The 16,639-nt window shown below is 36.8% G+C and overlaps 1 protein-coding gene across 5 annotated transcripts in view; it reads left to right on the plus strand.

The window, feature by feature from the left end:
• Positions 1–16,639, plus strand: part of LOC127634067 (catenin delta-2-like) — a 415,686-nt gene that overhangs the window by 202,947 nt on the left and 196,100 nt on the right. For all 5 annotated transcript variants that reach the window (XM_052113475.1, XM_052113476.1, XM_052113477.1 and 2 more), the window contains 3 exons: positions 6,658–6,692; positions 7,298–7,414; positions 16,033–16,226. In XM_052113475.1, the coding sequence (XP_051969435.1) occupies positions 6,658–6,692; positions 7,298–7,414; positions 16,033–16,226 (346 nt within the window). The remainder of the gene's footprint in view (positions 1–6,657; positions 6,693–7,297; positions 7,415–16,032; positions 16,227–16,639) is intronic.

A 16,639-nucleotide genomic window follows, 5' to 3' on the forward strand; every position in this document is an offset into this window, starting at 1 on the left:
ATATTTAAACTTTTTGAAAGATGCTAGCTAAGTTCATTACTTGACTGTTGTTTTGCATATAATAGTTTTATAAAACTTTACATTATTTGGATAATCCATCCATCCATCCATCGTCAACCGCTTATCCTGTGTACAGGGTCACGGGGGGCTGGAGCCTATCCCAGCTAACATTGGGCGAAAGGCGGGGGACACCCTGGACAGGTCATTATTTGGATAATTGTTAATAAAATCTGTAAAATTAGATTTTTACAGAATTGAATGAAGAATAATATTTAATAATGTTTTAATATATTTATTGTCCAATATTGGTGTGTTACTTTCAATAAAAGTGTGATTTATTTTATTGGGTTGTAGTTTTTCAATTCAGATTCATTAAATTCATGAAATTAATGAAAAAGTATAATGTTAATACAATTATACACAAAAATTATATATATTTTTTTTTTAAATAGGTAAAAAAAAAAAAAAAAGGATGTTTCCGTTTCGGTTTTCGGCCAAGTGCATCCTGGATTTTCGGTTTATTTTGGTGCATCCCTAATAAATAGTCTGGGTGTTACCAATCTTGGGTCCCGATCTGGATTGTGGTCTGCTAGTTGGTGACCTCTGTTAAACATTGTGGCAAATACACTGCAAATACAGTGGCAAATATAGCAAACAATTGGCAAATTTGTCCCGTAATGCACCTCACTTATCTTTTTCTGTCACTTGCAAGCATCCCAGTATGCATTTGCTTCTGGCTCTTGCTAACAGGTTGCAATTAAAAGCCTTGTCACAGGTCTGCAGCCTCCTCAGTCATGCTGGTGCTTCTGGCCGCCACACTCACTACCATTTGTATTCTTCACATCCATCTGAACAGAAGGTGTCTGACAAGCATCTCAAGCTGAAAACTGCTAGGCCACAGAGTTGATTGTGTGTTAAATCTCTTGGAAATGAAACCACAAGCCATAAGGAATTAAAGTGGTTTGTTGGTGTGATGAAGTGGGTTTGAGAGACAAGGTTATTCCAAATGTTGTGGCCTGTTGTTTAATAATCTGCATTATTATTTATAATAATTAATTATTAGTATCTGTTTCACTGCAGTGAAAGAGAGGGATTACCTCTTTTAGACAAATGAGAAAAACAAATTCCTGAGACATTCATTTACTGAGGCTTAATATTTTTATTTTATTTTTAAGCAACTGTTTCAAGAGGAATGACCCTAAACTGTGGCACAGGGTGGCGCATTTTCACATCATGTTTTTTCCAAAATGTTCACAAAGCAGCAAGACAAAAGAGATTTTATGTGATCGCACAATCTGTAGTTCAAGCCACAGTGTAATTTCTGTCTTATTCACACAGTTGTTATCCATTCCTTCCACATCCAATTATATAAGTAGCTTTTGATTATAAACATTGCCCATTCAAACAAGTCAACATTTTCATTATTCAGATGCTAGAAATTCCTCTCAAATCTTCACTTTTGAGATGATTGGTCTCAAATGCTTAATCATAAGATGTAATGTTTCCTCAGGCAGCCTGGCTCTAAACCCCTACATTGGGCTTGCTTAAAGGCAAATAACGTGGTTCATAGAACACTTAGAACACTAGAATTTGCTATCTGCGATTCTTGAAGAAAAAACTGTTAAAGGAGATCACAATATCTTTGTTGCTTTTTGCATTACCCACATGATGTCCAATTAATATTTGAAGATGTATACACCCTATGCATAATCCTATCTGTCACATGAAAAAAATTACTTGTCACATGAAACTCTAAGTACCATCAGCAGTGATTTTTTTCACCCGAAAGGAATGCCTTTTTTCAAAATGATATTAATGTTTTTGGTTCCAATTCTGAGTCTACATTACAACTCTGATTTATTAAAGGTGCTGTAAGGGATTTTAGACATTCTGGAACTTCCATGAGACCAGCAATTGAATTAGCCACAGCCCATCTTTTCAAAACCCCACATTTCATAGACACGGCACAGAATCACTAGAGACCTGTGTTAATCTAGTCAGCAAAGTCTCTGACGAGTTTTTTGATTTTGTCAACAATAACGAAGATGAGATTTAAAAGGCGCATCATGGCGATAATTAAGTGATTTTATTCAAGCATAATATTGTCGAAAATATAATGAGATAAAAATTATACTGCAAGATATTAACAGTGCAAGATATAAAAAGGAGAATAAACATCATTAGAATCTGTACATAGAAGAAGATATTAGATATAGATTCATCTTACCCATTAATAATTGGGTATTTCTCCACTTGAGCTGTGTGAGTTGAACACAGCCAAAAATAACATCTTCAAAATGTGGTAAATACCTCATTCAAACGCATCCTATTTAAACATGATTTTAATCACTATAGTTGCCTATATCCACAACATATATGTAATATAAATATTACATCTGCACAGTGAAGTGAATGAACAGGTGAACTGGAACTATATGAAGTCAGAATATGCATATTTTGTGTTGTAAATATTCACTGTTTCATAAGAAATACGCTACACACAATGTACAATTTTCCTTTCCTTTCAAGTCTCTAAAGCACGAAGAATTCAGAGTACAGTAAGCTAGCTTCTAAAAAGTAGCTAATACTTCAGTTTATTCATTATTATGTTATTTTTCACAACAAGGACAGTAGGCTATGTATAGTTATAGGTTTGATACATTTTTAAATTAGAAAATGCTTTTCCCTAAATGTTTAGTTATTTGATTAAAATTTGGTCTGTTACAGTTTGACATCGTTGTCAACTAAAAGATTTAATTTTCCTGACTAAAATTATGTGTAATTTTTGTAAGACTAAAACTGACTGAAACAAATGAATATGACATGATGAAATATTGACTTATTTAAAAGGACATTTTCATCAAAAGATTAAAACTTTGATTAAGACAAAAAAAACTGTGAAAAATGTAACACTGCCAGAGACCATTGTGGCCGTCAAACCCTAAGTATTTTGTGGGAGCAGGACAATGTACCAGCACTTATATGAACATATATGGGCTACCCTGTGAACACACACAATGATTGACAGTCAGAAAGTCTTCTGATTGGCTAAACAAAGGATCTGACAGCGGCCTGTGGACATTTTTTGTCCCGCTGTTTACAGAGCTTAGGGCTGTTACAGAAACAGGTGTGTTATTTTATAGCACCTATATTTTGTGATATCTTACAGGTAAAATGTATGTTTTCTGCATGTTTTCTTTATATATTATAACATTTCTTACAGCACCTTTAATCATTCCATTAACATTTATCACGGTTCTTTTTGAGTTGGACATGGCAGAAGTAATTCAGTGAGAAAGTATTTCTATCAGGAAGACTTGCAGACTTGAGTGAAATTTAAGATGACATTTATTTGATGAATATAAAACAGAAAAGTAATGTCTCTCTTTGGCATAGGCCCCATCTGGCGGTCCGAAGAAGTTGTACTCGGAACCGTCATATCCTGCCGGAGATAGGAGGCTGGGGTGAGGAGCCTACCCCTGTGCAGGATGGGACTTAACTGGTGGTGGTAGGGTGGTGTGTTAGCACACTGAAACAGCAATGTGATAGATCGTGAGCATACTTATAAAGCAACGGCTTAAATGTGATTGGCTGGAAATTACCCAGCTAATGGTGCGATGATGTACAGCTGCTAGTCTTCCCGCTAGAACTACGCTGCGCTTACATGGACTGCTTTGACATATTTTTGGACTGATTAATTTAAAAAGAATTGGCTCATAAGAATAATTTGTTCTTAAATTGGACTATACTTGTGCTGTATGCTTGTTGAGGAAGGACAACATAATCTTTTTATTGTCTTATTGCACTGTTTTGCCATTCTTTTGCCATGGCGCACTATCTGTAGATTTACAGGGTGGAGGTGTAGGTGTAGGAAAGACTTCCAGATTATTGTAGTTCAGTATACCGTCCACATTGGCAGAAGAACCGTTAAACAACTCTGAAAAAGAACCAGCTCTCATTTTCCAATCCTACATGTGATCTTTTATTTACACACTTGTTGACATACATAAAACAGGTCATGTGCTCCGCTTTAGTGTATCTGTGTATTTAAAAGCAGCACTAATAAAGTCGTGATTCATGCTCACTGGTTTTCATATGTTCATATGCTAGTGGAATTCTCGTGCTACATCTTCTTTGGTGACTTTGTCAATTCTTCTGTGTTCAAGAGTGACCTGAATGTCTTCCTTGCTGTTTTTAGTTTATAGCTCAGTCCACTTGGTCCTTGAACAAGGACGCATGCTGTAAATATCTGCTGTCATTCCAATGTCATCTCAGTCATTTCTGTTCCTCTCTTTTATATGCCCAGTGCCTGCTGTTTAATGCAGCTCTAGGATAGATTGAATGAATAAATGCCAGAAAACACCTTTTTTCCACAACCAAACCTTTGACTGAAACAGCAAAAGGTCTGAGGCCTCATTTATAAAATGTTTATATGATCAGATTTGATCCTAAATTCCATGGATTAGATCCTATGTCAAAAGTGAGGAACAAATCGGTTTATGAAGGCAGAAACTGACGTGAAAATGTTCTCATGCGCACATCAACTGACAAGCAAGTGTACAAACGTTTTTTGTGAACGTGATTGAATGTGACTTGATTGAATAACTTGCACATGTGCTTTTATTTTATTTTGAAATAATGCTATAATATGAGAAAAAAAGAGACCACATAGTCTGATTTCTACCTCTAGTTTGCATATGAGTTCTGCAGGCGTTTATATGGCAAAATTCACCATCTGACTGCTAATTTTCCCACTTATTGAAAGTGTAAATGCCATTTAAAGAAATAAATTGACATTTTATAGGTTCGAGTATTCATTTATTAGTTCACTTGTAAAGATTGCAGAGGGATATAAAACATAATGGATATCTACACTGTAAAAAAAATCCTGTTGTTTTTACCAAAAAAAACTGCCAGCTGTGGTTGCCAGAATAATTATGTAAAAAATACAGTTAAATGTAAACCACTTTACAGAACAACCTGTACATTTTACAGTTTAAAATGGTTGTAATTTACACACTGGCACTGTAAAAAAAATAAAAATAAATTGTTACATTTACAGTAAAAAAATTATAAACATGCCTTTACTTTATAAGGTATTTGTTGATCCCGTAGTAACTACAGAAGGGCACATGATGACATGAAGTTCATCAGTAGTGCCTCTTCCAGGAGCATTGACTAATAAACATATAGAGACAGTGCTCAACATCGCTCACACAAACACTAAACACCATCATGATAACACATGAGAGATTTAAATAATGCAGTAAACATGAACTAAATTACATCAAATATAACACAGAACACCCCAGTGTACGTAACTGATATTAAAAACAAGAAGAAACATAACTATTCCCATAAAATATAATGAAATGTAATGGGTCACGCAGGGAATTGTTGGAACGCCCGATTACTGTTTTTTTTACTGTCATTTTAACAATAATTTACTGTAAAAAAGTACATGTACTCTCTTGTTCTTTTTACCATTAATTATACAGGAAAATCTTACTTTTTACATTTAAATAATTACATTTTTACATAATTTTATTGTAAAAACTACTGTATTGTCTTTTTTAAATATATTAAAACATTTTACTGTATATTTTACAGTTAATTTTGTTAATCAATTAACATTTCATTTCTGTAGCATTTTTACAGTATTTTACTGTTAAAATTACTGACATTTTTTTACAGTGTATAGTTTACTTGCTACTAAGTGCCTCAAACATAACTCTAAATATCTTTCAAAAATGTGATTTCACTAACCTGGTAAACTTTTTCACATTCAACCCCAAAAGCACTTGTAACAACCTGGTACCTTAGAAACACAACTTTATTTTGAGGCAGACTGCTAAAAAAACTGCTTTTTTTTGCTAAAAAAAACATTTGCCTTTACTCTTGGAAGTTTTGTAAAGCCAGCCAATCAGATTAGAGTTTACTAGATTGAGAATGTGCTTTCCAGTTTTGCGTGCAATATGCAATGGCCAGTCGGTGAACAGATTACGGATGTACCTTCTGAGACTAAGACAAGAAAACAAACACACAGAGTTTTTCCATAATGCCACTCAGATCTGATAAATAGACTTTTTGTTGGAGGAAACACTCAAGTCCGCTGCTACATTTAATTCATTTTGTCAGGGTGCTGCAGCACAGAATTATGGGGTAAAATAAGCTATGCCTAAAGGCTTCTATACAGTAGATGGCCAGTCAACCGCAACAGAGACGATTTTAGTCAACACCCCCCTCCCTATTGGTTTACAGTGTCCTGCACATGATTTGTGTTCTTTTTCTAGCTGAATAGGAAATTTGTATTATAATGATGGTTCAAAGGGGGTGAAATGTTACCTCAGTTAACATTTAATCCCAAAAACGTCCTCTTTTCGACCCCCTCTGTTTCGTGGCAATTATGTGATGTGTGTTTTGATGAGACATCTCTGAGTTGTTGGGGTGGCACAATTATTCTCTCTTTCCTACTGTATCAGTTGGAGAGAAAGAAAGATATCAAAGTTGTATGCATCTGTTTTTCTTTTCCCCACTCTGTACATCTACACAGTGATTTCATCACAATGTTATGTGTATGTATGAATATGTGAAATATGATTGACATTTATGATTGTACGACTTTTATTAAAACCCTGTTGTTTTTCTTCTTTGCAGTTCAGCCGATGAACAGTTTCGCTGGAATACCCGAGGTAAATGTAATTTCTTTCTTTTTTTTATTATTATTCGCTGTCAGACATTTGTGTTTGGGGGTAAAATAATCAAGGCTGCATTTGTGATGGAGAGTTTGTATAGGATATCATTGCATCAGCATAATGAAAATCAGTCTTTCAAAAAATACTATAAATTGTTGTATCATATTGGTCTGGAGAGAGAAATTGGCATGATTACTAAAAGGACACATTTTATGACACCTACAAGTCATATTCTGATGTAATGGTAGTATACTTATATACTCCTGTAAAGAAAGGCATCTTAGATGGAGCTGGAATGTCATTTTATATTTATTACAGAAAATAATGCACATGCACACATATTGACAGTTGCTTCTAGGCAATAACACATACTGTAGCTTAGAAAATGAGCACAGTTTCTGCTTATATTTCTCCTTATCTTTTAGCAAAAAAAGGTAACTTTTTGCAGACTCTTTGCCTGCTTGGTGAGCAAATGACAGAAAATGATCATAAGGTCAAAATGTAAGTTTGAAGAGTGGGGCTTAAGGAAGTATCTTTGTTGTCAGTGAATGACTGCTTGTGTGTTAGCATGATTAACCTTGACTTCTCTGTTTGGTTTACAGACGGACAGAAAGATATTGAAGATGAACTGAACACAGGTCTGGAACTGGTGGACTCATGTATTCGCTCTCTACAGGAGTCTGGCATCTTGGATCCACCAGAATACACCACAGCTGACAGTGAGTAGACAACTTGTCTGTAATACTGTGGACATCCACATTCGACTGACATTTGTTTGAAAAGCACATACTGTGAACTAAAAATGATGCTTTTGCATTTTTTAAAGGTTTTTAATAGTTTTAAGTCAGATTTAATAAACAGAACTTTATTGGCTGATATTAAAATATGTATATGAATCTAACGAACTAAACATCTTAATTTTTACTTTTATGTAAGTGTTTTCTGACAGGTATAAGGATGAAGGTCATAAACATTTTAATTGTGGGGAAAAAACAATTGCTCACAAAAATCATTAATAATATTTAATATATATGTATGCTAATGAATGCGCAAGTGAACATGTTAACAGTTTATTTTTTTTTTACATGATTACGTGTTATTTCTAACTATAATTAGACATTAAAATTGTTATATCTTGGAGAGCAATACAGACCTGAAAACAGTAAAAACTTACTGTAAACGTAACAGTAAAGCTAGTCTTATATTTTATATCAATGCCAAATCGGCATGTAAGAAAGGCCATTCAAATCAATAATGTCCACACAGAACCTGAATTTGAATCCAAAAATGGTACATGACTATTAGGGTGGATCATGAATATTGAGCTATGGATTATACATATTAATTAGCTTAAGTGAACAGATTGTCCAAGAATGTTACCTAGGTATTTGAGTACAATTTAATTATATCTTTGAGATCATCATCATATCATGACATCACATCAAGTTTGTCTGTGACCCTTTATTTCAAAATATGTCACTCTATATGAATGCATAGCTTTAAAAAGTGCATCATGGAATCTGTTGCTGTGTGCTAGTTGCATTGTAACCTCACCAGATATAATTACTAGGCAAATAATTAAAACTAAAAAATGTCACAGTAGTTCTAATTATATTTTGAAAAAATGTCTTCCCTCTTACAAGAGTTTTGAGTATGTCATCCATGTCAAATAGTTTCTGAAAACTATGGTTACAATCTAAAGCAGAGGGTTAAAATTAGCACATTAAGTTTTCACACCCTTTTTTCTGACATATTAATCAAAATCACTTGATCCTGATAAAAGGCGTTGAGGAATTTGTGTTACAGGAGTACAACTGTTTGTGTGAATAATTCGAAGGCGTTTAAGTAATATTTTTTGCTGCAAACATGCATTATGGAGTTTTCCACTTGTTTATTGCATAATGTAATAACTATTTTGTAGTTAGCGATTTTTGGAGAATTCATAAGGTTGTATGAGGTTAACTAATCTGAAAAAAAAAAAAAGGATTATAATAACCATCTGTTATTCTAATATAAAAAAAAAGCTTAAATAATGTTTTTGTATTTTACATGACATTTTTAAAAAGTATTGCTCTCACATATTTAGCAGGAATGAGAGCTCAAATGCAGGAATGAGTGAAACATTTATTATATTATTAAACAACTGAAAATAAACAAGCAAAACCAAACTCACAAAATTATCTTACAAATACAAAAGGGAAGAGGGCAAAATATATAGGAAAAGGAAAGGCACATGAGGAACAGGTGAAGGTAATTAACAAAACGAGTACTAGAAAAGAGGATGTGGCCAGAGGGAATAAGGAGGTGGGGTCAGGAGAGAGCATGGCTAACACAGACACAGCCAGTTATTCATACACACAACAAACACACACAGAGAGAAAACAGACAGGGACCACAGAGCAAACAGAGTGGGATCATGACAGTACTCCCCCTCGATGGATGCCTCCTGGCATCCACACCAAGTAGGACCGATGGACTGGACCAGGGGGTAAAGGACCAGGAGGGCAGAAGACAGGGGTTGGCTTAGGCAGGACAATTGGAATACCAGGAGATCATGGCAAAGCTGGAAGAGACCCCGGATAGCAGGATGGAACAAGAGGCCTTTGACAGTCCAGGGAATCAAGGCAGAGCCGGAGGGTGATGTGATGACAACCCCAGGCAGATATTGAAGACCAGAGGATGACTGGACTGGCTTACTGACTGCAGAAGAGGTGGAGAGTGAGTTGATGTGTTAGAGGAAGGGACTGGGTCTCTAGGAACAGAAAAGGATCATGCTTGGTGGCTGCAGGGAATAGAGCAGATTGGGTAAGGACAGCAGAGGACAGGAAAGATAGGTTGGGAACCAGTGGGGATTTGACTGGACATTGTTTACCGCAGGAGTCAGTCTGGGTGGTGGCCGCAGGGATAAGGACAGACTGGGCAGTGACCACTGGTAACTGGATGGTGGCTGCTGATGAGGGGTCTGTCTGGGTGGTGGCTGCTGGAAACTGGACAGACTGGACAGCGATTGCTGGAGAGTGGATATGGTCAGACTGAGCGGCAGTCACTGGAGACTGGACAGACTTGGCAGTGGTCTCTAGCAACTGAACAGACCGATTGGCGGCTGCTGGCGAGAGGTCAGAATGGGCAACAGCCGCTGGTGACTGGACAGGCTCGTCGACGGCCATGGAGAAATGGACAGGCTCATCGATGGCCATGTGTGAAGGGACATTAGTGGCTGCCCAGAGAACAGCAACAGGCTCGGACCCCTCCAGAGGCACTCAAGTGCCTTCCTAATCCAAAAATAAGAAAAAGGGTCCTGTTTACTCCTCCACTTCTTGCAGATGGCAGGAACAGCAGCTGCAGGCTCCCATGCTTTCTGGTTGTCCGCAGCAGTCTCCCATTGAGATAAACTCATCCCATTTCATGGCCAACTTGATGGTAGTGGCAAGACTTCCCACTTACCCATCTCTGGGATACAAGATCTAACGGGCTCATTCAGACCTAACGAATTGCATAAGGATGGCCTGATTGTAACCCAGACCTGAAGACAGCACCAAAACCTCCAACGCATACCCCCTCACCGACTTGTCCTCATGCAGATGTTCAAAGAGCTTCCTGGACTGCTTAGCTCTATGACATGTGGGAGGATGTGAACAAAAAGGAAAACTCATAGATCTGATCAATCACACATTTAGCAGGAATGACTCTCACTGGGAAGAGGAAACAAAAAAAAAAACACAAACCAAAAAAAGATAGAAACAGGAAATGACCGGAAACTGAAAAAAACAAACCAACTCACAAAATGATCTGACAAATACGAGAGGGAAGACGGCACAATATATAGAGGCAAGGTACATGAGGAACATGTGAAGGCAATTAAAATAATGAGGAGAAACAAACAGAAAATAGAGCAAACAGAGTGGGATCATGACAATTGCATGTAGTGTCTGAAAATTAAGAATAATTAAAGCATAATTTCACCAAGATGGCCTAGAGCACCAGACATTTCTTAGAGCCATCGAAATAAGATCTGACAAAATGGCTAGCTGAAGCTCACATCTGGCCAATAAAATGAACAAAAGTGACTTGTCCAGATTGCACATGATTTAAAAACTTCATGCTTCTGTAGACCTTTACACAAAGGATTGTAAATCAACTTTAGAAGTTGTAAATCAACTTTAGATCAAATTTGACAATTTGACCATGTGACTCTGAAAAGCTGCCTCTGATTGGCTTAGAGCCTCTTTGGGGTGTGGCCTGTCTATACTCATGACTCTGGTACCAAGGGAGAAGTTTTTGGTCTTCACTCTTCTTCGGCTCTCTCAGCGAGACTTTGTATTATGATTTTAATGGTGGAGAATTTTATTCAGACCAATAATGGAATTATTTGTCATTTATATTTCATATAATAGCGACCGAACGTGGCTAATTCCATTTTAAATAGATGTACTGTTCCATCCATTATAATGATGTTGGTACATGGCACTTTAATCCATACCATGTACATCTACATTAACAGAAATTCCTACATGCATTAAAGAAAGAAAGAAAGAAAGACAAAGAAAGGGCAGAACTAACTTCCAAAATGATGTATCGTGTTCGTCAATTAATCTTTAGGAGATGTGTGGAGGACTACCGGTAGTTTCTTTAACATGTACATGAACTCTGCTGTTTGTGGAACACTAATATTCAGCAAAAGGAAGTAATAATTAAAACTACCTTTTTTACATCTAGAGCTGTAAAAGCAAAGACAATGGTTTGTCTCTTTATTTATCTGCTGTTTGAATGTAACTGAGATCATCTGTCAGGATTAATGTCACATGCATTGCTTTTATTATGTCACTACTGATAATTAAACTGTATTTTATATTGTACATTGCGTTTTATTTAGTGAATAATAATATCTTGTATTTTTGGGTCATTTTTGTGAAACTACAGCTGGCTGTATGCAGCGTTGAATTAAGACAGAATGCAGCATAATGGGAAACTGTATGCTAAAATAAGTGGATGTTAAACTGGTGTTGTTCATAACAAGTCTGCTCTTATAAATACCTTCAGTTAAATAAATACTGTTGGAGCAAATAAATCTCCATTCTATCTATATAAAAAGCTTTTTTTTTTTGCATTTTCAGCTTTCCCCAAGAAGTTCACCAAAAATGTTGTCCAGTTTTTAGAGTAAATGCCACTCTGAACTATTTTCTCCAGAGCCACTATATTGCCCTGCAAAGGCAAAATGCATTTACTACACATTTTGTCAACATTCGGGTCTGTTAAACTATGATCTGTTCTGTGACTGACATATGGTTTAAATACATTTGGATTAAAAGTAAACAGCGTGATACTGTTTAATTTTTGACATACAGTAGTTATTGTGTTTTGGCATCGTAGGACAGTATAGCATGCCATGGGTTCCATAGATATGCCATGGGAGATATGCCAGAATTCATAAACCACTCAATTTCACCATGTTTTTGTTTGAAGAAAAGTTACTTTATCACCTATTCCTGTCATTTCACCTTCCACCTAAAATCCAAGAGATTATGTACACAAAGCATTGAACATCTGTTTTATTCACTATATTACTCAGCTGAAAACAGTCTAATCTCCTCCCAGAAAGTTGCTCGTCATTGATCTTTTATAGATTTTAGAGTTATTGACTTTGCACATTCTGTCAAGGTTGTACATTGTGAACATTGTGAATGTGTCTAACGTGGACATGCTTTTACACTTTAGCTGACAGCCAACAAACATTAGCCCCTGTTACCAAAGACTGTATTTTTCAAATAGACATTGTTCCCAACTCATTCAGAATGCATTAGTGATCTAAGTATCACAGCCGTATGAAAAAAGATTGATGTCTTGATATCATCCCTTTAAAGTCAACAATAGCATTGGTTTGCGTCCCTGATATGCTTGATGTCAAGTCTTCCCAATTGAGAGCTTCATATTTATTGGTCCTAAACCAACCATAGATTTCATCTTACATTATAGCCATGTTCTCTTCCACATACTGTGTCAATGCAGCATGATGGTATTGCTCTTGCAAACCTTGTAAAAACAATATAAAAAATAGCTCAGATGTAAAATAGCCAAGATGGAGCCCAGGCCATTGACCAAACTAGCAAAAATTAGAGGTGGTACCCCTGATGATATTTTATGCATGTACAAAACTCCATGCACTTCCATGACTGGGATTTATTTATCTTTAGTACAAGTTTATTCCAGCCTAAGGTTTGTTTGGCAAACTGTAGTTGGGTAAATGGTTATTGAGCACCACCTTGGTGCCAGCTGAAGCTTTTCAGTATTTATAAACTTTGAATTGGCTTATCTGCAATTGTCCAGTAGCTATCTGTAATTCCATTTGGTCACTGTTGATCTGAAATATTCATTGTGAATGGCCCATAAACCACTCCAAGATCCAGCCTGCTGCCTTGTTGATTGAGATGTGGGAAAAGAGGGCCATTCCTATGAGCATCTCACCACAGGCTTTTGGAATCTATGAAATTATTGGTATTTGGAGAAATGTACATTGGGGAGGTGAAATGTATTCTGCATCATACAGTGTAGAGTTTTAGCAACACTTCTTTACATGTATAGAGATGTTAAACTGCCAGTTAAACTGATCCAGTAGCTCTGTTTCAATTATGTAAATGAGTGAGCTGGAGATCTCTTAGGCAGGCTTGAATAAGGATAGTCTCACACTAGGTAAGGAGCTATAGTTAGTGTAATCTCCCTGCCATGAAGCTGTTGTCTTTTTGATGTGGAATTCCAGATGATGAGAGAATGATCTCCAGGAGTCAGACATGCACACACACACATAGATGCGAATACATAAGGAAAGGTGGAGTGTAAACATTAGAATACCGCTAGTAGTGACAGACAAATATATTTACAATGCAAATTCTGTCATATTTACTCACACTCATGTTGCATGGCTTTCTTCCATGGAACACAAAAGGAGATGTCAGTATGTTAGTTGCAGTCACCATTCACTTTCATTTGGATTGTTTTCCCCTAAAAAAGAAAGTGAATTGAGAATAAAACTATCATTATGCCTAATATCTTATTTTTAGTTCCATGGAAGGAAGAAAGTCATATACTGTAGTTTTAAAAAAACATGAGGGTATATAATGACAATGATTTGGTTGAACTATCTTTTTAATTAGGCTGATTTTCATGACCATACTGCAACTTTTGATTAACCGTTTGGTGTTTTACTCCAAATTGCCTCCAAATTTGATGACCTTGAGGATGACATGCTCAAGAATCCAGGGCAGGGGAAAGCTTTAGGCTAACCAAAGCTGCACTGCATTCCCTCCTGTGACTGCTCAGGGGTTTTCAGATCAATGAAAGCAAAAATGAGTGCAGCAGGCTATTATGGACTCGAATAATGCACCAATTTTCTTATCTCTCCAGACCAGCTTGATGGATCTGTCTGATACAGAAGCCATAGATTATTGTGTAGCGTGGGGATAGTAGACAACATCCTCCTTCTGAGAAACCTGAGATGCTTTAACTCAGGCTGTTTTAAAGGCACAGTGTGTTTTGAGGGGAGGAAAAAGACAATGATTATTTTCACACTGTTTCATGGAGAAGCTAATCTCTGATTGAGTCTCTTATTGAGTCCAAACATGGTCTAGCTGAAGGATACATCAGCTTTGATAGCATCTTGACAGACTATGAATTGTTGATACTATCTAGTTTGCTGGTAGATTGCCTCTCAGCTTCTCTCCAAATGCACGATCATGTCAATCCTGATTACTTTTATAACTGGCTCGTTTTGACTAGAGATGGGCATTTTTGTAATTTTGTCTACGCGAGTACTCAACACATAAATCAACTTCTATTTTTTTTTATCGTTTGTCTATGAACTTGTACATCAAATGGATGTTTATAACCGATCCTGTTGATGACCGTTTTCGCTCTCCATGTCTAACCTTTTTTCAGAAGGCATGTCAAATTAACAATCATTGAACTTTTAAAAAACATGTCTCGAGTCTCTTGCGCTCTGTGGGTCTTCTCATCTATGTTTACATTTTTGGTCTATGTACATAAATGTCTAACAGACGTCTTTGGTGTCTCATTTTTCTTTCAGTGTCTAGCATATTCATTATTACAGGCTATTATAGCATAGCATGTTACAAAAAGTACAAAAAACAGTTAAATCAACATATCATTTTGATTTGCTGGTCAACTCAATGAAAGAATGCTCAGAAAATGCCATATTTTTTTAGACTTTCCGCACACCTCTGTTCTGTTTCGGTTGACTGTATCATGTATTTTCAAACCATGATTGGCTTGACCAGAATCGCCATAACAGTCACTTTTTTATAATATGGTTAAGTTTAGGTTAAGGTTATTTTATTGTCTCCCATGGGAGAAATTAGTCTTAGATTAAGGAACTGCTACATCACCAAACAATACCAGACATCACACATAAATACATAATAGCACACAACACAACACATTAAAACATACCATCTTAAAACCTACCCATCTTGATACATAATTTAGTTAAAAACCACAACACCCCTCTATTGAATATATACCAGCAAACAAACATTTGCTAGAGCCTACAATAATCTCAGAACCTGCCCACTGCTATCTATCCTGCTGAAAGATTGCATGTCAAGTTGGAAAAAAAAAAGAAATGTTAGTACATTATTAAATAATAACACTTTTAAAAAGGTGAGAGGCACATTCAAGGTTTAAAGAGCCTGCGTTCTGTTCCATTAAGTTTTGTGCCTCTAGCTGTTTTGAAAGAGCTCGTCTGGTGTGTGTGCACCTCTCCAGTGTGTTCAGTGCTATCTCTGTGATGGAGCTAGTTGCTGTGAATCGCTGAAAAGCGCTTTTGATGCAAACTGATGAATCAGACTGCAAGGTACTGCCTGTTTGTGTTACTAGATTCAATCACTGTGTAAATTTGAAAATGTCATGTTGCGCAATTATTTTGTTTTAATGATCAAACATTGTTGTCACTTCTGAGTACTTTGGTTCTCAAGCTCATCCCTAGTTCTGACAGCTCAAATGTTGCATGCAGTGATGCACACACGTGCAAATATTTACACAAATGAATACACACATGACTTGTTTTTGTCATGGTTTCTTTCCTCTTCTCTTGCACTCTCTTTTGCTTTTGGGTTGTATCTCTTGTCATTTTAATCCTCCTCAGTTGCACTTCTGTCTTTCACTCACTTTCCTTCTCTCTCTCTCTATTTTACTCCTCCCCTAATAAATTATGTATGTCATTTCTGCCAGGCTGAGAGTTGCATCGCTGCCTTGCTGAAATTGCTCTCTCTCTCTCTCTCTCTCTCTCTCTCTCTCTCTCTCTCTCTCTCTCACGCTTTGTACACAGGACCGAGTCTGCTCTCTCAGAGCTCACTGCAGCTCAGCTCGAACCCAGAGGGCTCCCTCCAGTACTCTGCTAGCTACCATAGTAACCAGACCCTGGCCCTGAGCGACTGTTTGACCACACCGCAATCTCAGAAGCCTCAGCCCCCTCCACGCTCCAGCGGCCAGCCTGGAGGAGCCGTGCACAGCTACAACCAGGTGAGCAAGCGCATTGCTTTTCTCTCTTCTATTTTATTTCCTTTCATTACAAATCTATCTCTATCTTTTCTTATGTCCTTTTTTCCTCTCTGTCTTTGGCTCTGCACCGGGAGTCTCTCGTACTCTTGAAGTGGGGACGCTGTACTTCTAGCCCCAACCTTGCCTCCTTTTTTTTTTTTTTTTTTTGTACTAGCACAAAACAATTCTTGGACTCAATTTCTAGCTGGGGTTTTGTTTCAAGCTGCTACCTAAAAATGATTTTGCAACCAGATTAAACCAATTAACATTTAGCATGCCCATTACTAGTTGAACTGCATTGTATTGAATGAGGCCTGTGTGTATTTCTAACTTTGTCATTATCTGCAGAGATAAATTGTGCCCTGGTGATGAGCTTGAGATTGTAATTACATTAA

This window comes from Xyrauchen texanus, chromosome 41 (genome assembly GCF_025860055.1).
Source record: "Xyrauchen texanus isolate HMW12.3.18 chromosome 41, RBS_HiC_50CHRs, whole genome shotgun sequence".
NCBI lineage: Eukaryota > Metazoa > Chordata > Actinopteri > Cypriniformes > Catostomidae > Xyrauchen > Xyrauchen texanus.